Genomic DNA, 25,193 nt, shown 5'->3' with positions numbered 1-25,193 from the left:
AGGGAGGTCCTTGACGATGTCGTTGATGAAGACTAGGAACAAGGTGGGGCTGAGGACTCCACCCTGTGGGACTCCGTCTTTCAGCGTCTTCATCCGACTGTACTGCCCGCTTACATGGACTTTTGCTTTCCTGTTGTTCAAGTACTGGCAAATCCACTGGAACATACATCCGGCCACGCCACTCTTCTGGAGCTTCAGCTTCAGCCCTTCCTTCCAGACCTTGTCAAAGGCCTTCTCCATGTCAATCCAGATCGTCAGGGTGTGTTTCTTGTCCTGGTAGCCATCTTCGATCTTCTGGGCGATGTATGCCACCTGGTCCTCGGTCGAGCGATGTTGCCTGAAGCCGGCCTGTTCTGGAGAAAAGGTGTTGTTCTTCTCCAGATGCCAAGTGAGCCTGGTGTTGATCAGCCGTTCCATGAGTTTGCCCACTCAGCTAGTGAGGCTGATGGGTCTGTATGAGTCCACCTTCGCTCGGTCTTTGCCTTTCGTGTGGATCGGGACCATATCAGCTTCTCGCCAGACTTGCGGGACATGGCCAGTCTTCCAGCTGTTGTTGTAGAGCTTCAGTAGCTGTGTTTTTGCCCTTGTGCCTAAATGTAGAAGCATCTCGTTGGTGATCTTGTCTGGCCCTGGCGACTTTCTTTCATGCAAGGCTTTCATGGCATCTGCCAGCTCCTGATGGTTGAACGGCTTGTTCATGTGTTCCCCTGGCTGATGCTCATTGGAGGTTCTTCTCTCCTCCTGTATCTCTGCTCTTCTTTCTTCTGGTACAGTGATGTTGCTGACTTTCTCGTAGTTGTCAATGAAAAGGTTGGCAGCCTTTCTTCCTGTCAGCAACTCTTGGCCCTGCGAGATGGTGATTGTCGCTGCTCTTGTGTCTTCGTCGTTCATGGCTTTCGTCAGCTTCCACAGCTTGTTGCCGTCCCTTTCTAGGTTCAGCTTCTCCGTCTTCTCCCTCCAGCTTGATCTTGCTGCTTGGAGGTAGGCTCTCCTGTACTTGGCAGTGGCTGCTTTCAGGGTGATGTTGTTGTCAACAGAGGGGTTCTCCTCCACTTCTTCTCTGATACTGCTGACTTCATCCTCAAGCTCCTGAAGCTCTTCCGTCCAGTAGGGCCTGTAGTTCTTGCGTGCGCCCCGTGGGATTGTTTCTGAAGCTGCTTTCACGATGGCCTGGTTGAAGTTCCTGGTGACCCGGTTGATGTTCAGGTCGTCTGTCTTCAGGCCCCTGGTGTAGAGGTCTGTGAGGCTCGCAAATATGTTCCAGTCTGCCTTCTTGTAGTTCCATCTTGGAAACGTTGTACTGTTCTGTGGCCTGTACTGCAAGTTGATGGCCAGCTTCACTGGCCGGTGGTCGCTGCCTCCTAACTGGCTCAGTATCCCTCTTGTGGTTTTCTTGGAGAGGTCATCAGTTGCAAAGGCAAGGTCTGGGGTGGAAGTCGACAGCCGCCTGCGTGAGAAGAAGGTGGGTGGGTCTTCTGGATCGTTCAGCAGTATCGTTTGAGCATCGATCTGCCAGTCCTCCACTTCCTCTCCTCTTCTGTCCGTCTCCTCGTAGCCCCAACAAGTTGAGTGGCTGTTGAAATCGCCAACAACCAAACAGCTCTCGGCTTGTAGAATTTCCAGATACTGCAAGGAAAGTTCTTTGTCTGGGGGGCAGTACAGGTTGTAGATGGTAATGACAGAGCTGTCCACTGTGATTTTGACTCCTTGGACTTCAGCTTGCTGATTTGTGTCCACTTTGATTTCTTGTGCTGGTATACTGTTCTTGATGAGCATCAGCACTCCTCCTTTGTGTCTTCCTTCTCTGTCCTGTCTGCAGGTTTGGTATCCTCTGATGGTGAACCGGTGGTTCGGATTCAGGTGCGTTTCTTGGATACAGGCTACATCAATATTGTCGGCATACAGTCTTTCAGTGAGAGGAAGCTTTTTGTTGTACACTCCTTCCGCATTCCATTGAAGAATGTTCAGCGGTCGAGGAGTCTCCTGCGCGCTTGTTGTTCTTTGGCCAGTAGCATTTACTCTCCGCCTCCGTAGCCTGGCTCCTCGCGGCGGGACGGGGTGACCTCCGGTAGCTTTTGTTGGGCCCCTTTGAGGCATAGGGCCCGGCACTCTACCAGCCCGGGGGGACTCCACAGGCAGAGCACCATCACGTGTTGAATCGTCGTTGTCCATCATGGGAGTGAAATGCGTTGCACTGTCGTTACGCGCACTTTGGCCCAGCGCATCCGTCTTCAGCAGTGGTTTCTTCTCCGACTTTTCCTTGTCGTAGGAGACTTGCCGTCCATGGCTGCAGAACGTCCCCCGTCCTTGGTTTTTTGTCTGAGTGATCCTTCTCATACCCCATTAGCCTCGGGGAGAGGTGGCTGAATTAGTCTGACCTCTACCCTTTGACCTGTCCAGCTTGGGTGGCCCTACCAGGAGTTTACACTCCCGCTGGCATAGCTCTCCGGGTCATCGAGGCACTCAAACCACCACACCGCGCTAAGGAATCAGCCTTGTGGTGGAAATGATGAATTGAAAAGCAGCATCAGAAGACTGTGTATAGCATTAGCAAGGGATATAACTGGTGATTTCTGTTTTTGTCTAAACCTTCTTCTTTTATAACCTGAGCAGTTAGCCCTTTTGAAGGTGTTTAACCCCTTGACTGCCTTATGACGGGTATACCCGTCATGCGCTTGTGCAGCCGCAGCGCCTTAGGACGGGTTTACCCGTCTTCTCCGTTCAGGAATTTTCCAGAAATGCTACGTCACTGCTGACGCACAAATAGCAGCCAATGGCTTGGAAGGATACCTCATTCTCATGAATAAACATAAATGGTGACGCGGTTTTGCGTCTGAAGGCTATTTTCCGACAGGGTAGGGGAGAGAAATCTCGACTTGTCAAAATGGCTAACGGTGACAGTCGACCGGGCCCTAGTAGGGAAAACAGACCTGGGAACCCATACGATTTCACCGTATTCTGTACGCATGATTGTCGAGAATACAATCAGTACAGTCAGTGGGGAAAAAATACGACGAGAAAAATTCCTACACTACTTTTATTCACAAGCCCATCTTGAAGCCGATCCAGTATTTTGACACATGATTACAGTTTTTGTCAGTAAAAATTGAAAAAAGGATTTGTTTTAAATGTACACAAGAATTGAACGGTTCGTCGGAAAGTGCAGTGAGCCTGTCAAACAGTTGAAGTTGACGGATTTCTTTCGTCCTGTATGAATTCATAAACACTGCAATGGATTTTAAACACTGCAATGAATTTTATTCTTTTTTGTGAGGAATTAAAGTGTACAACAAAATAATGAACTGTAGCAGACGACAAAACTGCTGACTCTGACTGAACCGTGTACTTCGTGCGCCGCGCACTACGGAGGCTTTTTTTTAAGGTATGGCACTGTTTTATCTTCTTTAACTTGCTTTTTAAAAAAAAGTGATCAGTTTGATCATTTTCGTTATCGCGAAAAAACGTTAACTCGAAAAAAAATATTGGTCCCTTTCATTTTGTGTAAAGCGATCTCGACTGTATAGCCTAAACTTAATTAACGATGTGGCGGACGCGTGTGAAGCATGTTTGAATCATGGATGTTGAAATGCTGTGTGGAGTACGTTCATTTTTGACTCACATGCGAAGCAAAAGTGAGTCTATGTACTCACCCGAGTCGTCCGTCCGTCCGTCCGTCCGTCCGGACGTCCGTCCGTCCGTCCGTCCGGACGTCCGTCCGGAAAACTTTAACGTTGGATATTTCTTGGACGCTATTCAGTCTATCAGTACCAAATTTGGCAAGATGGTGTATGATGACAAGGCCCCCAAAAACATACATAGCATCTTGACCTTGCTTCAAGGTCAAGGTCGCAGGGGCCATAAATGTTGCCTAAAAAACAGCTATTTTTCACATTTTTCCCATTTTCTCTGAAGTTTTTGAGATTCAATACCTCACCTATATATGATATATAGGGCAAAGTAAGCCCCATCTTTTGATACCAGTTTGGTTTACCTTGCTTCAAGGTCAAGGTCACAGGAGCTCTTCAAAGTTGGATTGTATACATATTTTGAAGTGACCTTGACCCTGAACTATGGAAGATAACTGTTTCAAACTTAAAAATTATGTGGGGCACATGTTATGCTTTCATCATGAGACACATTTGGTCACATATGATCAAGGTCAAGGTCACTTTGACCCTTATGAAATGTGACCAAAATAAGGTAGTGAACCACTAAAAGTGACCATATCTCATGGTAGAAAGAGCCAATAAGCACCATTGTACTTCCTATGTCTTGAATTAACAGCTTTGTGTTGCATGACCTTGGATGACCTTGACCTTGGGTCAAGGTCACATGTATTTTGGTAGGAAAAATGTGTAAAGCAGTTCTTAGTGTATGATGTCATTGCTATGTAAGCATGTGAGTCGTATGGGCTTTGCCCTTCTTGTTCTGAAAATACACCAAGTTTGTTTGAGAATACTCTAAGTGCAAAACAGGGGTTCCGAGGTCTGGGAAAAACAAAGCCGGACTGACGCTACAGGCGGTGCAAATGATTATGGATACTGACAGGGGAAGGGGGAGATCTTCTTTCGGACGATTCGTTGGAAACAGGTAGATGACAGTGATTATAATCCTTTCTCGGAGTAAGCAAAACAGCCACCTGTGTTTGATCCACAGGCACCAGAAGATGCGCCGGACAGATTTTTCAAAAGTTCATATTTAAACATCATTATAAGCCAAACTAATTATTATTTCCATGATTAGACACTAAAAACAGATTCTTGGTTCAATTTCCTTTAAAAATAACATAGGTTTTACTTACCTACCTACTGCCAGTTTGGAGCTAGAATTTTTTGTGAATTATTACACCCCGAACTCCAATATTCCCTGGCAGTCAGGAATGCACATACGCAAGTTTTGATTGGCAGCGAAAGGGTTAATTGAAACAAACTGACTTGAAACTTGTTTCTCCTTTGGTTCAAGCTATGGTTCAACAATTATTTGAGAATATACCACCTGCAATGATAAAATCATAAGCTACAAGTAAAGATGTGTAGTACAAGAGAGGTGACTGTTATTTTCTGTGTTTGCTTTGTTTGCATGGCGATTTTCCTTTAATGCAGTAAACATTTGTTTTAAACAAAGACAAAAGTAGGTGATGAAATCAAATACCTTCAAGTTTACAAGATTTTTTAATTATGTGCATCTCCAATTTTAAGTTTTTGTTTAAGCCGCTTCTAAAGCCCTTCTTGAAATGTGTTTACCACTTGTTTGTGTAGACCCCCTAGCAAGAGTGATGCAACCAAACACCTTTATGTATAGAGGTTTTTGATTTTGTGCATTCATCCCCCCCCCCCCCCCAAAAAAAAAAGTGTGTGCTGTTATCAGTTTTAAAGCCAGGAGAGGCTTAAGTAGCAACTCTTGAATTGCTAAAAATTCACTTTCAGCTGGTTAGTTACAAAAACCTTCAAGTTTACAAGATTTTTTACTTTTGTGTATCTCCAATTTTAAGATTTTGTTTAAGCTTATAGGAGCTTCTAAAAGACCTTCTTGAAATGTGTTGACCACTTGTTTTTGTAGACCTCCTAGCAAGAGTGATACAACCAAACATCTTCAAGTATATTTGTTGTTTGTTTGCTGTTATCAGTTTTAAAGCCAGCAGAGGCTCAAATAGCCCCCTCATGAAATGCTAAAATTAATTTTCAGCTGGTCAGTTACAAAAACCTTCAAGTTTACAAGATGTATATATTATGCATCTCCAAAAAGCTTGTTTGTTCTAAAATTGACAAGTTGGGAGAGGCCACCTAAACCCTCCCTAAAATGCTAAAATGCCCCTGCACCCCGCCGGAGCCTTTGTGGCCCCTGGACCCCGGCCTTCCAAAATGTTCAGTCCTGGCAACATTTTGGGCTCCCACTCATGAAATTGTTCAGAGTTATTTATTTTCTGTCTATTTCAAAGTGTCATATCATTTTGAGATCCCCAGATTGCACAATTTTGCCTTTTTTCCTCCTAAAAAATGTTGGGGGGGGGGGGGGGGTGTCATTTATGTGTTTCTGTTTCCATCCCACTGTTGATGTTGCTTCATGGTGTCGCTGTGTGTGCAGCCCACGGTGGCCAACGGCAATGTAGGAAGCGTGTTCGGAAGCTACAGCTGCAAGGCCTCCAATAGATTTGGCGAGAATACAGAGCAGCTTACCTTTGAACAAGCAAGTGAGTGTCAAAAAAGCAAAGCGCAGATTGTGCTATCCATTTTGCATACTTGACTCCCTTGAAGATGGTGTTTGGTTGCCTTTGCAAATGGTTGTGCTTATAATCTTTCCATTTGGATGACAAAGAAATGTTCTTTTTATCAAGTGCTGTACCATGAAGTAATAAAGAGGAACACTTATTAACGCCCCTTCTCAGAAGGTGTGTGGCAGAGGTGCCTGGGGAGGTGGTAAATGATGTTTGCATGATGAGATGTCATGCTGTGTGATGTGGTGCAGGGGTGCCCGGGGAGGTGGTAAATGATGTTTGCGTGAAGAGATGTCATGGTGTGTGGTGCCCGGGGAGATGGTAAATGATGTTTGCATGATGAGATGTCATGCTGTGTGATGTGGTGCAGGGGTGCCGGGGGAGGTGGTAAATGATGTTTGCGTGAAGAGATGTCATGGTGTGTGGTGCCCGGGGAGATGGTAAATGATGTTTGCGTGGTGAGATGTCATGATGTGGTGCAGGGGTGCCCGGGGAGGTGGTAAATGATGTTAGCGTGGTGAGATGTCATGCTGTGTGGTGCAGGGGTGCCCGGGGAGGTGGTAAATGATGTTAGCGTGATGAGATGTCATGGTGTGTGATGCCCGGGGAGGTGGTAAATGATGTTTGCGTGGTGAGATGTCATGATGTGGTGCAGGGGTGCCCGGGGAGGTTGTAAATGATGTTTGCGCGGTGAGATGTCATGGTGTGTGGTGCAGCAGTGCCCGAGGAGGTGGTAAATGATGTTAGCGTGGTGAGATGTCATGGTGTGTGGTGCAGGGGTGCCCGAGGAGGTGGTAAAAGATGTTTGTGCTGTGAGATGTCACGGTGTTTTGTGTGTGGTGCAGGGGTGCCCGGGGAGGTGGTAAATGATGTTAGCGTTGTGAGATGTCGTGGTGCAGGGGTGCCCGGGAAGGTGGTAAATGATGTTAGCATTGTGAGATGTCATGGTGTGTGGTGCCCTGGGAGGTGGTAAATGATGTTTGCGTGGTGAGATGTCATGCTGTGTTATGTGGTGCAGCGGTGCCCGGGGAGGTGGTAAGTGATTTTTGCGCGGTGAGATGTCATGGTGTGTGGTGCAGGGGTGCCCGAGGAGGTGGTAAATGATGTTAGCGTGGTGAGATGTCATGGTGTGTGGTGCAGGGGTGCCCGAGGAGGTGGTAAAAGATGTTTGTGCTGTGAGATGTCACGGTGTTTTGTGTGTGGTGCAGGGGTGCCCGGGGAGGTGGTACATGATGTTAGCGTGGTGAGATGTCATGGTGTGTGGTGCAGGGGTGCCCGGGGAGGTGGTAAATGATGTTTGCGCGGTGATATGTCATGGTGTGTGGTGTGTGGTGCAGGAGTGCCCGGGGAGGTGGTAAATGATGTTAGCGTGGTGAGATGTCATGGTGTGTGGTGTGTGGTGCAGGGGTGCCTGGGGAGGTGGTAAATGATGTTAGCGTGGTGAGATGTCATGGTGTGTGGCAGGGGTGCCCGAGGAGGTGGTAAATGATGTTTGCGCGTTGATATGTCATGGTGTGTGGTGTGTGGTGCAGGAGTGCCCGGGGAGGTGGGCATCACGGTGCAGGACACAAGGGCCACCAAGCTGGGACTGGCCATCACCCCCCCTGCGGAGGATGGCGGTCAGGCGGTCACACAGTACCTCCTCAAGTACAACAAGTTGAACAACGGAGGGGAGGAGAAATCCAGGACTATCGACCGTGGTGAGCTGCTGTAGATTTGGATCAGTCTGAATGATTGTTGATGTAGAATCATCTTGGTTTACTCGTTGGTGTGTGTGTGCGCGTTTGTGAGTATGCATGACTGCACGCTATGCGTTGTGATGTGTTGTACTAGTGTGTGTGTGTGGGGCACTAGACAGAGAGTTATTAAATTCAAAGGTTAGATTCTTGTAGTCAGTTGTTCGAAACATTTCATGCTTTGTGTGTATGTGTGCTGAAACTTGTTTGAAGTGGCCATTTGTGCATTTATTTACAGGACAAAAGTTGATAAAGGTTCTGTGTTGCAGTGGCCAGAAGAAAGGGAAGAAGATGATGAATGTTCTGTGTTGCAGTGGCGGGCGAGGTGATGACGAAGGTGGAACTTGAGGAGCTAGACCCCAACACGCAGTACTCCATCAAGGTCTACGCCATCAACAACGTCGGATCCGGGGCGGAGAAAAACTTTATGGAGAGAACCGCTGACTACAGTGAGTTTCAACACTCTCCAGTCTAACAACCCCTCTGCTTTCTTCCCCCCCCTCCCCCCCACCCCGTAAAGTCCTGAACTCTTTCCTGACAGGTTGCTACACACACCCTTAAACCTTTTACTGCCTGTCAGCTGATGTCCTGGGTAACTTGCTTTAATGGGCAACAAACTGTTAAATAAAGAACAAAGCAGAAGAACAACACCAAACAAAAAATGTGGGCATCTGTGATTTATTCATTAACACACCAAGGGCACATTGTAAATTGTAATTTCAGGCAAATACAGGTAATGCTTTGTATAGACAAATGTACTGGCAGCAAACAGGTTAGGAATGCAGCAGCAGAGGTTTGTCGTCCTCTCCTGCCCGTGGCAGTGGACTGGGTTCTTCTTTTCTGCTGGACACTGGGGGGGGGGGGGGGGGGGGGGGGACATGCATTTATTTTGTTCTTACACAAATCCACTCAGTCAGATAGGGGAAAGGACTACTGCTATAAGTAGCACATCACTTTAGATATTGTTTGGACCTCCATGAAATTTGGCTTGATTACCCCCAGTGATCATTATTCGATGTTTGTCTGGGAAATAATCAGTTGTTAGTGCTAAAGTACAGTCGAACCTGTCCAAAGAGACCACCCGAGGGACTGAGCCAAAGTGGTCTCTTTAGACAGGTGGTCTCTTTAGACAGGGGGTCTCTAGACAGGGGGTCTCTTTAGACAGGGGGTCTCTTGAGACAGGGGGTCTCTTGAGACAGGGGGTCTCTTTAGACAGGGGGTCTCTTGAGACAGGGGGTCTCTTGAGACAGGGGGTCTCTTTAGACAGGGGTCTTTAGACAGGTTCGCCATTTGGCAAAAAAACGACTTCCCAGAAACACTTGAACGTATGTCACACATCACACACACACGCAAACTTCCCACTGCATAGAAACACTCTTTTCACATGTGTCAGTCACTTACACAGCCACACACACACACACACACACAGAGCTGCCAACTGCTACGATTTCAGCGTAGCATGCTACGATTTTGCAGCAATTGCTACGCTGCTACGCTAAGCCCAAAACTGCTACGCTCAAACTTAGAAGCATGCAAAATGTCCGCTTATCACTTGACAATCAGCAGCAGTCATTATAAACTGCGCTTGTGATGTAAAGGTCTGATCCAATCTGGGGACGGTTTTTTCGTACATCCAATCAAGAACGTCGTTTCATGCCGTGTACACCAGAATCCATAATGACTGTGTGTTGTGTGCAGGTGAGCCAGACCGCGTGATGGTCAAGTCCCCCCGCAGTGGAGCCAATGCCTACGAATACACGCTGAGCTGGGACGTGCCAATGACAGGCGGTGCAGATATTGCAAACTACGTTGTGGAGTACGCAGAGGTAACATACACTTATATTTCTCAAGTTACAACTTCCTTTTGGAATCTCTTTCTCCTTATTCAGTATACCATGGTGCCCATGGAAAGTGAACTTGGCAGCTTTTATTGCAGGGTTCGCACGGTCTTTACAAGTCTTTACAGGTTTGTAAGAAATGAACTACCATTCTCATGTCTTTATAAGTCTTTAAAAATCCACTTGGGTTTGTACAGGTTTGTGAATTTCAAAAATCTTGTGCAAGGAAAATAAGACATCTGTATCAATGTTGGTCTTTAGTTTGTTCTGTCCAATTATCACCAAAAAAAATCAAACAAAAAATAAACGATGCGTGAAAATTGGAAAACAACAACGAAGTGATCGCGTTCGCCTGCAGCAGACGACAGAGAACAAAGTGGCAAATCAGCTCGAGTGATGTCCCTTTGGCTTTTCAAATTGCTTACATCCGGGACATGCGCAATTGGAAGTCTCAAGAGCAAAAATGCCGGGTTTGTGCTCATTCGTAGATGCGTGGCTTGAAAATCCAGAGTTTTCGAAATGGATACGAAAGGACCCTGGAGGAAATAAGCGAAATGCTTTTTGCTGCGTCTGCAAGAAGACTATCAGCGTCGCTTCGATGGGTGTTGGAGCGCTTACGTCTCATGAGAAAGCTGCATCCTTGGTGAAACCACAGGCGGAAGGTATCGTTCACTGGACCACTACTTACATAGAAAGACTAGTCTTTCTATGTAAGTAGTGGTCCAGTGAACGATACCTTCCGCCTGTGGTGAAACTGGACAGAGACATTGATGCCCTCAAGTCATCGCATGCCACTAATGTTCCTTCAACCTCCCATCCCTCCATCTAAATTACATGTGTGTCTGTTTGTGTGTGTGTGTGTGTATTTTTATTTTCCGGAAACTGAAAAGTCGGACAGATCCAGATGAAAACGCGTAAGTATTACTATGATAATATTGTTGTTCAACACTAGTCCACGCACATTTTGGTCTTTCATTTTTATTTTGAGGGCTTTTAAAAGTCTTTAAAAAGTCTTTAATTTCTGAGACACAAATTCTGTACGAACCCTGTATTGGATGGCTACTTGAAAGTTTTAAAATGTACCGTATTTACGGGACTATAAGGCGCTTATTTGTAAAAGGCCCAACCCCCACTTTTAGGTTTCAATTGAGAAGAATTCACACAGTAGACGCTTCTGGTGTATTGACTGCAAGTCAAAAGAAGTATACAGAATGAAAATACGTCTGCAGACCTGGGCACCCATACGATTTCGCCGTATTTTGTACGCATGATTGTCGAGAATACGCTCAGTACGGTCAGTGGGAAAAAAATACGACGAGAAAAATTCTTAGACTACTTTTCTTCACAAGCCCATCCTGAAGCCGATCCAGTATTTTGGCACATGATTACGTCACTATATTAGCCGCTGTCGAAAAAAATATAATCGGATCGTGTCAATCAATCAAAAGAACCAGGCAAACGAAAGTACGGTATTTGACAAAATCGGCTCCGAGAATAAACAAGTGAAACAAAGAAGAAAAGTGAAAAAGTTTCAAGAAAAATATCACTCACACATACAATTTGTAACCAACACACACATGTAGTCCCGCCCGGAATAAGCTTTTTTGGGATGATTTACGACTTTTGCGCACATTTTGAGCAGACGAAAACACAACATGGCGGCTCTCGCTCCTCCAACTATTGCGACACAACAAAAATAAATCTCACGCGCGTGAGATCCCGATACATCCGGTGTTTCTCTGTACGCTTGTCACGACGACTTGTTGACAAACGAAGATTCGCGAATGAAAGAGAAAAGCGCCGAGTCTTGAGTAGAGAGCTAATAAAGTACCGGTAATCGCTAATCGAGCGAAATGAAAATCCGCGGCGACTTCCATTAGGTGAATGCTATTCAAGTTTAGGTAACGTTTTAGCCGCATCTTTTTATAAGCCGCAATGCGATTTTTTTTTTAAAGTCGCGGCTTGTAGTCCGTCAAATACGGTACAGTTTTTGTCAGTAAAAATTGAAAAAAGCATGAGGCATGTTTTAATCATGGATGTGCAAACGCTGTGTGGAGTACGCTCATTTTTTGTTAAAATACACCAAGTTTGTTTGAGAATACTCAAAGTGCAAAACAGGGGTTCCCAGGTCTGAGTCTGCATTCACAGAGCTGTTTGGCCATATTTTCAGCTAAGACCAGCTCCCTGCCCTAGTTTACAGACACTGATCTTCTGACCCCGGGTCAATGACCTCGTAACTATGGCACCAACACCTTTGATGTTTGAGAGGAAACTTTGTCCTGGTCATAGAAACAGAAACATGCATATCATTAGAGAGGGACTGTTCACTTTCTTTGTATAGGGATGTGGGTACATGTGTACTCTTCTTTAGCCATACACAAGGCGATATAGGTCAATATGACGCAGGGGGAAAAGTTGAGGAAAACAGTTGGCGCTTCATGGTCCCAAAAGTACGGTATTCAAAAGCCTTGACAGCTTGTAAAGTACATATGCAATATGGAAAACGCCATAGTTGCGTTTTGTTCCAGGTCACAAATTATTCAGATACAAATATTTTGCTGGTAAAACTATGCAAATACTGGAAAAGGAATGGTCAGCAGGTGAAAGCAGCTGCTAAAGGTTTTGCATTACAGATGTTTGGCCCCGAACATTGAATGAATGCTGCGTTGATAATTATGCACAGCTTGACTGGTTGTCACCACAGAATGTGGACTTATTGATTCTAGCTTTTCAGTTGCAAAATGATGTGTGCAATTACCGTTTGAAGTCACACTAGAGGTGAACACAGAATCAGATGGCTTAGTGAAATCACCGATTAAATCTTTGGTTTCTATGCAGATGCTAGAGGTAAAGACAGGCTCAGAGCTAAATGGCTTTGTGCGAACACTGATTAACTCTTTGATGTCTATGCAGGCGCTAGAGGTGAACACAAACACAGAGCCATGGGCTGCCGTGCGAGTGCTGCCACAAGCCCAGACGGAGAACATCCCGGGCCAGGCGAGCACCAGTGTGGTCCTGGACAACCTGAAGAAGAACACCTTCTACCAGGCCAAGATCAAGGCCGTCAACAGGATCGGCACGTCCGACGAGACCACCTTCATCTTCAGGACAGGCTCAGGAGGTGGGTGTGGCCCTTCATTGCTTTCTCTCCTTTGTGTGCACTCTGTGTCCACCTGGATGTTTGTGGGGGGTCAACTTGGCTACACAAGAGATTGGGAGAAGGGGTAAATGCTCTGAAGGTTGTATCTTTGGTAACAGATTGGCTGCTATGGGATCAGATTGGCTGCTATAGGAACAGATGGGGTGCTATGGTAACAGAGTAGGTGCTAGGTTAAAGTTACTGTTTTTACGGGTCAAGGCTAGAGTAGAGGTCAAATGTATCAAGTTTGGGTGATGGAGAGCCCTTCATAAAAAAAGTTAACAATGCATGGGTAAGAGGGTCGAACAGCGAGTCATTTGATAAATATTCAGGTCAGCATTTAGTGCAAAGTAAGGTGCAGTGTATTGTAGAACACATACTGTCTATGATTCACATATTATGTATAATTGTAGGGAAGTGTGTTAGACTGTGGTTAAATTTCATATTCTTACTCCGAATCACATTAGCATTGAGTCACATGAGATGCTTAGCACTGAAAAACGCTTACCTATCTAAGGGAAGCAACCCCATCACCAAAACGAAAGCGAAAGTAGCTTAGGTAATGAGCAGTCACACTGAGAGTTACCTCCCATATTGGTGTGCACACGTCACTTCCCACACCTCCACGTGTCTACCTACCCTCATACGATCTTTTCACCTCTGAGGGAAAGGTCACTGAAATTTTTTCGCTCCTATGGTCTGCTCTTGTGTTGTTGTGACACCTGCCGGCCATGTTACCTGTCTGTCTGCTCGTCACTACTGCTGTTTGGTGAGCTCGTTCCTGTTTTTGTGTTCTCTTTCTCGCTTTTGTTGCTGAACTTTCGTCCGTGTTCGGACTTGTTTGTCAGTGACTTGTTGCCTTGTCGCCATTGTTAGTGTGTTCAGTTAGCTTGCTAACTTCCATTATAATGGTAATTAGCCGTGCGGGCCTCCTTTGGGTTCGGCAAGCATGGTTATTTTGGGTGTTTCTCTAGAGAATTATTTTGTTTACTGACTTGGCAGGCCGTTGCGGCTTGCGTGTTTCAGTAATTTTAGCCGTATGTTTTTTCGCCATTTGCATCTTGTTAGCTTTGCTGACTTTAATGTTTTTGGTAGGTCGCCTTTGCTTGTTTACTCGGGTAGTTTACAAGCTTGGTTAGTCGTTGTTCGTTGAACTTTTTTAATTACTGAAGTTTTCTGTCCTTTGGACTTACGTGCTTACAGTAATTTGTGCAAAGTTTTTCGTATTTTCTTAGCTTCTGATAGTTCGTCCGTCGTTTCGGTTATCAGTAGCTATGTTTGGTTTTAGCTTTTTGGCTAGGCTGACGTTTAAGGCTAGTTTAGCTTTCGTCCGCCGTCGCCTTTTTTAGCTTGGGGTTGTGGTTTAGGCTGCAATCCCCTCTCTGTCCGTGCATGTTTCTGCTTCTAGCACTTGTGCTTTGCGCAGTCGTTCACGTCCGTTGTTTCTGTGCTCCCTTCTTGTTGGAGGGGGGTTGTTGGTGTCCTCTCTCGTGTTATCTTTGTCCCAGAGTTCGGCATTGGGGAGAGAGGAGATGCAGCGTTCCACGGCGGTCGGCAGTGTCTTGCTCCCTTCCGTGGTGGTTGTCCGGTTCCTGGCTTCCTTGTTGGTTGCTTCCGTTTCCGGGAAGCAGGTTCCTGCCTTGTCGGTGGCCGCTTCTGTGGTGGCATTGCCGGTAAGTTGAACTGGTCCTACAGTCCTCGTGAGACGTCTGGACACTCCCTTAGGGGAGACAGTTCTTTGGGGCAGGGTCACTCCTTGCATTCTCCTGTTGTTGCCAATACCGACATTTCCCCAGAGGGCACGGACTGCGGCATAACAGTAGCGGCAGCCGTTTACGGCTACTGCGTTTCCGGTTTTCAACCGGAAGCATAACTCCCGTTCTGATACTTCCGCCACCCACGATGGTCACGGACTATACAGAACGGTAGCGGCAGTCGTTTACGGCTACTGCGTTTCCGGTTTTCAACCGGAAACATAACCCCCGCTCTGATACTTACGTCACCCACGATGGTCACGTACTATACAGAACGGTAGCGGCAGCCGTTTACGGCTACTGCGTTTCCGGTTTTCAACCGGAAGCATAACCCCCGTTCTGATACGTCTGTCACCCACTGTGGTCACGGACTAAACAGAACGGTAGCGGCAGCCGTTTACGGCGACTGCGTTTCCGGTTTCAACCGGAAGCATAACCGCTGTTCTGATACTTCCGTCACCCTCCGTGGTAACGGACTATACAGAACGGTAGCGGCAGCCGTTTACGGCTACTGCGTTTCCGGTTTTCAACCGGAAGCATAACCGCTGTTCTGATACTTCTGTCTTACCCACCGTGGTTACGGACTATACAGAACAGTAGCGGCAGCCGTTTATGGCTCCTGCGTTTCCGGTTCTCAACCGGAAGCATAACCCCTGTTCTGATACTTTCGTCTTACCCACCGCGGTCACGGTCTATACAGAACAGTAGCGGCAGCCGTTTACGGCCACTGCGTTTCCGGTTTTATCGGAAGCATAGGTCCTCTCTCATGCGTTCGCTCGGACAACGGTGACGGGATGGACTGGATATGGCTGCCGTTTACGGCCGCTGCATTTCCGGTTTTGGTCGGAAGTATAGGTCCTCCCTCATGCGTTCTCTCTGCACCGGTGATGGGATGGACTGCAGACTGGCCTCCGGGCTTGATGGCTTCTGGCCTCAGTCTATGCAGCCTTCATTTCCGCTTTTGCGGTTGCGATGGCTGCGTTTTTTCCGGTCCTCACCGGATTAGGGGGTCCTATGGCACGCGTACGCTAAGGCGACGGGGAAGTGCTGTACGGACCGCCGACTGGCCTCCGGTCTTTTATGGCTTCGGCCTCAGCCTATTCAGCCCTCGTTTCCGCATTCTGTGCTTTCAGGGGCTGCTTTTCTGGCTTTGGCTGGATACGCTGTCTCTTTTTCTGGCTTCTTACAGCCAGAGAGAGAGCAACAGCGGTCGGCATTGTTGCACTCTGTGCTTCAGCCGGGGCAGTTTTTGCTTCACCCCGAGGGTGTTGTGACTTCCGCTTTTCCAGACATGGTGGTTGGATGGCCTCTCCTCTTACCCTTTTCCTCTGAGTCAAGGGATGAGCAGGTGTTTTCCAGAGACACGGGCTCCGGTCTCCGGTTATTGCGTGTTTCCTTCCGCCTCTGGGCCCTCCGTGGTATAGGCCTTCGGGCTTTCTTCACTTGGCTTTCTTTACTCTCACTCCAGTCAGAGTATAAGTCAAAGTGATACTCCGGTACGCGAGTTTCCGGTTTCCGGGTTACTCATGCATCGTTTTTTATGCCACTGGTCTGTGACCTTGGTCTTTGTCGCCTGCTTGTCCACCCCGACTGTGGGTCTGAGGCTAGCGAACAGACTTGTTTTCCGGAAGGACGTCAGCTGTTTTGGCACACTCTTTGGGTGCCTGTACGGCGAGGACAACTTCCGTTTGGTTGGGAAGAGGGAGTTTTTCCTACTTTGGTTTGGAGATTCCTCTTCTGTGGCATACCATTTTTTACAGGTTCTTGGGCTATTTCATCCCATACCTGAAGTGGTACTCCTTTCGGGTATTTTCCTGTCCCTCAAGACAAGTTACGGAACAGTTTTAGCCTTAGCTTGTTTTGGCTACTTGGGCTTCGTCTGACACTCGTCCTCTGCTTCTCCGCGGTCACCTTTTCTGGGGACTCGGATTTTGCTTCCTCTACTGGTTTTCAGTTACGAGAGACTCGGTTGTGTCTGTTTCAAGACGCATCCTTCTCTCTTAGGAGGAGATGGGACGTCCGGTTAGATCTGGCATCTTTAGGAGACTTTCATCATATTTTCGGTCTAGGACGGATTATATTGATTTGTTTACACTTGGTGTAGATCAATACGATGATGTCGTCTTCATTCTTTGTTCAACCTTTCCTAGGGTGAACGAAGATCAGGTGTTTTTTATCCTCTCTTCACCTCGCTCACGCGTTTGGGTGTCGACGGGATTTGATTTTGCTCTTTAGCGATGTTCACACAGCGTTTCGGGCTGACCTTCGGGTATGCTGGCTTCTGGCGGTCAGGGTGACAGTCGTTTCAGCCACATTTTGCTGTTCCGGTCACATTTCCGGTTAGCCGGAGAGTTGTTCTCTTACTGACGTCATGGGTACGTCGGCGCTTTAGGAACAATGACTGACTTATGCGGCCGGTGTTGGTCTTTCGCTGGGTCAGGCTCTGCCTTTCTCGAGCAAGGACTGGTTCTGATGTTTCGTCCAAACTTAAGTTTCACTTAAGTCGTCCTCGGAGGTGACATACAGATTTTCTGAGGGGGCATTGTCTTCGGCAATATCAGTTCGAAGGATCATCCTTTGTGGCTGACCTTCTCTCTCAGTTTTTTTATTAGTCCTCTCCTCTCGGCAGAGGGCTAACTAATGTTCCGAAACCTTTGAGTCATTCCTTTGCCGGTGTTCAGCGGGTATTTTGGAATGGCGTCTGGGTTACGGGCTCTGTGGCTCTTAGCCTTAGTCTGTGCGTTGTTCGGCAGCGTTTAGCTGCTTGACTTCGCTTTTTCGGGTGCCTATGTCTGTGGACCCGACGCTTTCTTCATCCTCATTCTAAAATGAGGAGAGTTAGAGCGACTGCCGTTGGGTTGGGTTTCCTTTTACGGTCACCTTTCTACCACAGGCAACAATGGCTAAAGGGTTTTGCATTTTGTCTGGCCTTCCGTCTCCCAAAGACGGACAGACATTTTCTGGTTGGTTCGTCCAAGTTTCAGCTTTTACTCTCGATTTGGCTACGAACGTATCTTCCAGCTTTTCCGGAGAATTTTTTCTCGGGAATTTCCTCGACTGCTTGGCGCCACGGTTTTTTGATGCTTATCAGTCTCGCTTTCAGTCTGGGGTTTGGATTCTCTTTCAATTTTCCTACAAGCAGACTGAATTGCGTACTCTGTTGTTCTTGGAACTTAGGTACGCTGACGCTCTTTGTGAGTTTTCGTCATCGAGTTAGACTCGGGTACCTGGTACTCGGACGTCTCGCTCTTTCCTTTACGTGGTGATTGGTCGCCCTTCTTTTGAGCTGCCTCTCTTTGTCCACGTTTCTTGTTGGGTTGAACTTTCCTTCCTAGAAGAAGAAAGGGGGGGGGGGTGGCGGCAGATTGTCTTTCCCCCTCTACTTGGCTCGGGTTCATTTAATCCAGAGCTTTGGTCTCTCTGTGTGCCTTTTCCCTTTTTTGTCCGTGGGATTGATCGAAGGTTTGGGCACAGCTTACTAGCCCGCTGAGGTTTTCCTTTGGCTAGTTTTGATTAGAGACTACTTGGCTGTCAATCAGGTTTGTTTCTCCGATCCCTTCCTGATTTGTTGGCAGCGTGCCAGTTCCTGGCTAAGGATTAGTGTGAGTTAGAATTTTCTTTCCACCGAGCCCTCCCTGCCTTGTTGGCATGGGGCTACTTCCTGACAAGGTTTTTAGAGTGAGTTAGATTTTTCTTTCCCACCGCCTTCTTGATGATTATCTGCTAATGTGATTCGGAGTAAGAATATGAAATTTAATGAAAAATTTCTAAAGTAAATTTTGATTTAATTAATATACTTACCCGAATCACATATTGGATTCCCTCCCGCCTGCCCCGCGTATGGTTTTGATGTTTGTGTAAAAGCCGTATGAGGGTAGGTAGACACGTGGAGGTGTGGGAAGTGACGTGTGCACACCAATATGGGAGGTAACTCTCAGTGTGACTGCTCATTACCTAAGCTACTTTCGCTTTCGTTTTGGTGATGGGGTTGCTTCCCTTAGATAGGTAAGCGTTTTTCAGTGCTAAGCATCTCATGTGACTCAATGCTAATGTGATTCGGGTAAGTATATTAATTAAATCAAAATTTACTTTAGAAATTTTTCATTTTATTAGGGAAGAGAGTTTAGGGTAGGAGTCATGTAGCTCTTGTTCACATTATGGTAAAGTACATTTGTTATGATTGGCTGGGACTAGTGGAGTGAGGGGTAGAATTAGAGAAGCTAAAGAAGGTATTTGTACTTTTTATTTAATCAAATTGCAATATAAAGTGAATGACACAGTTGTAAGTTTAGAAAACGGGGGGGGGGGGGGGGGGGGCAAGTTTCGAAAATAGGGGGGGGGGGGGGGATAGACTTGGTATGACTTGAAGAGGGGTTGCGAGTTGAAAAACAGGGGAAAGGTTGAAGAATGACAACAGCAGAGATGGAAAAAATGGGGATAAAGGATTGAAGAATGAAAGCAAACTTGGTGGCCCTCATTTCAGACGGGGAAACCAAAGGACAGGGTGAGGTTTAACTCCATTGGCTAAAGGCAGCTGCTATTGGCTTTGTCGTCTTTATTAACCCTCTGACCAAATGTACAGTGCACTTGTGTCTGTCTGGACTGTAACACCGTCATCACAGTGCTGTCACTTCCCCCAGTTAGTCCACCCCCTGCCTGTTCTAGCTCCACCCTCTTGTTTGGATTAGTACGCAGGTCAACATCACTGTCAAGCACCAGTAGGATGATGGGGGAGAGGGTGATTGGGGTGGATATATTGCAGTGCTACCTGCCATGGAAGGACACCTTTGAGACCAGCACACAAATATTGCTACATTACTGCTGCTGGTTGAAATGGTAGATAAAGGGACAACAGATATCTTCTGTTGGCAGGTGTCCCTCTCACATTGCAGGTACCACTGTAAGGATTTTCCCCAGAATCACAATTATTCCTGGTTTTTATATTTAGTCAAGTTTTGACTAAATATTTTAACGTAGAGGGGGGAATCGAGACGAGGGTCGTGGTGTGTGTGTGTGTGTGTGTCTGTCTGTCTGTCTGTGTGTGTGTGTAGAGCGATTCAGACTAAACTACTGGACCGATCTTTATGAAATTTGACATGAGAGTTCCTGGGTATGAAATCCCCATACGTTTTTTTCATTTTTTTGATAAATGTCTTTGATGACGTCATATCCGGCTTTTCGTGAAAGTTGAGGCGGCACTGTCACGCTCTCATTTTTCAACCAAATTGGTTGAAATTTTGGTCAAGTAATATTCGACGAAGGCCGGGGTTTGGTATTGCATTTCAACTTGGTGGCTTAAAAACTAATGAGTGAGTTTGGTCATTAAAAATCTGAAAATTGTAAAAAAAATATTTTTTTTATAAAACGATCCAAATTTACGTACATCTTATTCTTTATCATTTTCTGATTCCAAAAACATATAAATATGTTATATTTTGATTAAAAACAAGCTCTGAAAATTAAAAATATAAAAATTATTATCAAAATTAAATTGTCCAAATCAATTTAAAAACACCTTCATCTTATTCCTTGTTGGTTCCTGATTCCAAAAACATATAGATATGATATGTTTGGATTAAAAACACGCTCAGAAAGTTAAAACGAAGAGAGGTACAGAAAAGCGTGCTATCCTTCTCAGCGCAAGTACTACCCCGCTCTTCTTGTCAATTTCACTGCCTTTGCCGTGCGCGGTGGACTGACGATGCTACGAGTATACGGTCTTGCTGCGTTGCATTGCGTTCAGTTTCATTCTGTGAGTTCGACACCTACTTGACTAAATGTTGTATTTTCGCCTTACGTGACTTGTTTTCTTTTGTTTGCGTCCTTGCGTTTAAAAAAAAAAGGAAGACAAAAATCTACTCTAAGGGAGATCAGTTTATCAGCACTTTCTTGGCTGAATCGAAACCTGTTTTCAATTTGTCATAAAATTAATATGGGGTATTTGCTCCATTTTTTTGTTAATGCTAGTTTAACGCCGTTCTCTCATGAGGGCAACATTTTTGAATGTATATATGAACAACCTGTTTATTTTCTCAAAGTCTGTGTGCTATAGTTACAGTGGTGTTGACCTGTTATCTCACCGTCCTGTCTGACAAGTACTAACCACTGATCAGCCATTGTCATTGTCATCATCACTCACAGCTATGCGATCATGGTATCAGTATGATCGTGCGATCATGACTATGTCACAGATTTGTGTAAAGTCACGCAGAGATGAAGAATGACACACGCACGTCATCAAGGCTGTCTCCCGAATTAGCCCCGAGGAAGTGACGTCACCCACTGAAAAAAGAGTGAACATGTTGAGTGAGATCCATTCAGTGTGATGTCAAGCCTCGCAGGGGGCTATTTCTGGAGATTGCCGTCATCAAAATAGTCTGCAGTGTACATTCTGGCATGACCATCTGAAAAGGATTTGAACATTACGCAAAATGTTTCCTACACTCAGGAAGGTGGTAGCTTTCAAGCAGGTATGATGAAGATCATGCTACCGATATTTTGTGAGTAGGAAAAGAGTACATTTTGCTTAGTTCTCCCGTGCCTTTGACCTTTTTTTATTTTCTCCCTGTATTAAGTTGGTCATTTGATTCCTGCCCCAAGACCTTAACCCTTGTTTCCCTCCTGGCCATGCTAGTTGATTCAGGCAGCGTCGCCGAGCCCGAGGTGACTCGCACGGACCAAGGTTCAGGTTTGCAGTCAAAGCCCATTCTTGGCCCAGGCCCATCCGACGATGACGCCAAAATGAAGTTCAAAGGTGATTCAGGTGACGGATGAGATTGCTTGAAGGGTTGTCTGCTGCATCTACCTCCTCTGTCCTGTTTTTATGTTGCGCGCGCTCCTGGTTTTTGTTAGGATCTGCATCCTGTCATTGTCGCTCGCTGGCTGGCTCACGCACTCAAAGGGCATCGAGGGTCCATCATCAGCCTCAGTCGTGTATTGGAATGGACGTAATGCATGTCTTTGTTGCTGCGGAAAACATCTAGACCTGTAGGCCCGCCTGAGCTGAGCTGCCTGAAGCATGCGCTTGTTGCCGGCAGTGGTGCTTGTACCATGCACTGCATAGAGACTACTGCAAGGGGCTGTCAGTGTGGAGCTAATGTCATTGGGAAGCATGTGGTAGTGCGCTAGGTAGTCACGGTTCTTTGTCTGCCTCAATCATGTCTCCGACACTGTGTTGCAACTTCCTGTGGTGACTGACACTGAAGTAGTGGACAAACCAACGCCTTGTAGTTGATGAAGGCAAGCCGTAGTTGTTACGGTGAAACAGGAATGAACATCCATTTGGGAACTGAGTGATGCATGCCCATAGCGTTTGGTAGGTTGTTTGGGTGATGAGCAAGTCTTAGGTTGCGTATGAAAGCATGCTTTGTTGATTTATGTGACTGGGGTTCGCCTTTGTCCCCACGCTGACTGAATGAGGCATGTGCTAACTGCTCGGTGGAACATGTTTATATCTGCAAACTTGAGCATGCCCTTGTCGCTGTAGTAACTCAGGTATGAGCTGATTTTTGTGCTGATGGCATGCATAGTCGGACATTTAACACCTGAACATGCAGGAAGGCAAACCGGGAGCTTTGATTGTTGCATGTTGCAGTAGTATAGAGTTTAGGACAAGGAGATTGCAAGACTCCTCGTGTGTTAAGGTTTGGGTAGGTAAGGCTGTGCTGTAGTCAGGCTAGAGAGCTTTTGATGTTTTTTTGTTTTTTTTAAGCATGCACCAACAACGAAAAAACAACAACAAAAGCCGTTAAAGTATGTGCTGTATTGGTTTGATGAAAAGATATTGGAAGCTTGACTGTCATTGAGCATGAGGCTGACGGCATTGAAAAGTCAGTGTGTTGACGGAAGCGAGGTGAGTTATGGGTAGTCTGTTAGTGTGGAAACTCCAGTGGCTGACCCTTGTTTCCTCCCCCAAGATTGGCGCATTATGTATCATTTGATAAATCCCTAGGAATGGCCAGGGAATTTACTTTGATGCTACAGATTTAGAGTGAAAACGGGGGTTTCTTAGCCGCTTAGTTGACTTTACCACAAAAGTTAGTCGGACAGCTGCAATCAAACATAAATTGTGAACAAAATAACACATTCTCACAGTGTGTGACAAGCAGATTATATGAAATGTGTGGAAAAAGGAAGCAATTCTTTCCCCAAACAAGCATGAGTTTTCACTATGCTGGGAATGTGCCCCTCTCCTCAACCCCTTCTTTCTCTCTGTCTCTTGCTTGCTCTTGCAAACACACAACACAACACAACACTACACGTCTGCACATTTGCACAAAAACATATGCATTCATATCAGCTCCTTTTTACTGTCCCTGTTTCCATGCGACTATTGAACCAAATCATCGACTAGAGGTATTTGCACCATTGACTCGGTGTCAAACGTTCGTGTATGATGGCAATTAAGCACACAGGAGAACAACAGGAAAACTGTTGTTTTGTTCTTGTTTTTTTAAATGACCGTGTTGCCTTGAAGAAGGGTTTTACTTTGTACAAGTATATACCACAAGTGTTGCCTTGAAAAGAAATGTCAGGAACAAAGACGTTTGACATGTCAGAAACAAAGACATCTGACATGCTTAGAAAGAAGAGGGTGTATGGAAGGGGTCTTCCTGTGTACATGTTTGTAGCACAGGTGTTGCCTTTGAAAGAAGTGCCAGAAATGGTCAGAAACAGAGCAGTCTGATTCTGACATCAAAGCCAAATTGTGTTTCTGTTTGGTTCCGAGTTTGTTGAACGCTGATTTTTATGCATGGTTTAAAGTTGGATAATCATTTATTTGGGTGTTGTTTGCAGTATTTTATGGTATTTCTGTTTGTAGAACTTCACAGGAGAGATCGACAACCGTTGTAATTTAAAATGTGTTTTGAGAAAATATTTCAAACTACGTTCAAGTTTCAAGTGGCTGCCTTGAAAATGATCATATTCTGAGATACAAGCAAAGATGCATGCACAGTATGTTCTTTGTTTCATTGAACTGAAGTGTTGTGTTGCCTAAAGCGATTTGTGTTGTTTGTTCACGTGATTATATGATGGTTAATTGTCTTTAAAGCTTTGGTTTTTTGACGGTTTGCTGTTTTGTTTCTCTTCTCTTCCTCTTCTCTGATTCGTGTGTGTGTGTGTGTGTGTGTGTGTGTGTGTGTGTGTGTGTGTGTGTGTGTGTGTGTGTGTGTGTGTGTGTGTGTGTGTGTGTGTGTGTGATACCTTTCCCCCTATTTGTTCTCTTTGGTTTAGTTGCCCACTTCCTTTCTCTGTTTGGGTGGCTATGGCTCAAAGTTCTGTCATGTTCTTCACATGATTGTGTTTGCATGTAGGGGAAGGCATATGGGTGTATGCCTTCTGTTCACTTGATCGTTTTCAAAACGTTAAGGCAACAAAATGCGAACCATTGTCAAGGAACTAGATCCTTTCTTCAGATTTCAGTTTTCAAGCTGATGTGCCTGTTCAACAGAGGATTCAGTTCAAGATCTCCACACTCTGCTTCAGAAACTTTGATCTATCGCCCCCTAGCTATCTTTCTGACCTTCTTGATGTCTACTCCCCCTCTCGCTCCCTAAGATCCTCCGCAGACACCCGCCTTTTTAGGATACCATCAGCACGCACCAAAACATATGGCCAGCGCACCTTCTCCTACCAGGCCCCATCCATCTGGAACCAACTCCCGCATTCACTCAGGCACTCCACATCTATGCAATCATTCAAAACCTCACTCAAAACACACCTCTTCCCTCACTAGTCCGTTAATGACCACACATCACCCTCTCCTGCTGGTCCTTGATCTGTCTCTTTCTTTCTCCTTCTTCTTCCCTTTCCAGCTCTATTCTTCTTCTCTCAACAAACTTTATGTATCCAATACTTTATTTATTTATTTACGACTGTTTTTCCGTCTAGAATGCATGTGCCTGTAGTTGGTATGAGTGAGTGCGTCGCGCTCTCGCTGTGCGCCTGTCTGTGAGTGTATGAGTCCTTGTCGATTTGTGTTTCGTATAATGTTCACTATGTATTTTATATTTTGTAAGCGCCTAGGGCTATATTTAGATTAGGCGCACAAATGTTCATAATAATAATAATAATAATAATGTGGTGGCATACTGGGCTGCGATATTAGTCAAAATTTGCGTTGCCTATATAATTAGACTTTGCATTGCCATACCGTCGGTTATATCGCAGATTTTTGTGCAACCTCTGCTTGAAAAAAACAGAACTCACTGCAGGTTTTGTATGCTAATAGAAGGGGTAAACGGAAGGTATTATGCATTGCCGGTAAATAATTGCTTGTCATTTTCTGAAACGGGATACATTGTACAGACCTGGGAACCCATACGATTTTGCCGCATTTTTTACGCATGATTGTCTAGAATACGATCAGTACGGTCAGTGGAAAAAAATACGACGAGAAAAAATTCCTACACTACTTTTCTTCACAAGCGCATCCCGAAGCTGATCCAGTATTTTGACACATAATTACAGTTTTTGTCAGTAAACATTAAAAGAAGCATGTGCTTTAAATGT

General features: G+C 45.6%; 1 protein-coding gene across 8 annotated transcripts in view; it reads left to right on the top strand.

Annotated features, from left to right (window-relative positions):
- LOC138973187 (neural cell adhesion molecule 2-like) overlaps nucleotides 1–25,193 on the top strand; it is a 65,243-nt gene that overhangs the window by 21,938 nt on the left and 18,112 nt on the right. For 2 of the 8 annotated variants that reach the window (XM_070345883.1, XM_070345887.1), the window contains exons 10-16: nucleotides 6,085–6,190; nucleotides 7,747–7,914; nucleotides 8,265–8,399; nucleotides 9,649–9,776; nucleotides 12,702–12,909; nucleotides 19,165–19,185; nucleotides 21,316–21,435. In XM_070345883.1, the coding sequence (XP_070201984.1) occupies nucleotides 6,085–6,190; nucleotides 7,747–7,914; nucleotides 8,265–8,399; nucleotides 9,649–9,776; nucleotides 12,702–12,909; nucleotides 19,165–19,185; nucleotides 21,316–21,435 (886 nt within the window). The remainder of the gene's footprint in view (nucleotides 1–6,084; nucleotides 6,191–7,746; nucleotides 7,915–8,264; nucleotides 8,400–9,648; nucleotides 9,777–12,701; nucleotides 12,910–19,164; nucleotides 19,186–21,315; nucleotides 21,436–25,193) is intronic. The other 6 variants (XM_070345884.1, XM_070345888.1, XM_070345885.1 and 3 more) reach the window with 3 other exon arrangements.

This window comes from Littorina saxatilis, linkage group LG8 (genome assembly GCF_037325665.1).
Source record: "Littorina saxatilis isolate snail1 linkage group LG8, US_GU_Lsax_2.0, whole genome shotgun sequence".
NCBI classification, from domain to species: domain Eukaryota; kingdom Metazoa; phylum Mollusca; class Gastropoda; order Littorinimorpha; family Littorinidae; genus Littorina; species Littorina saxatilis.
The sequence above is the reverse complement of the archived record's forward strand: the minus strand, read 5'-3'. Positions and strand labels throughout refer to the sequence as shown.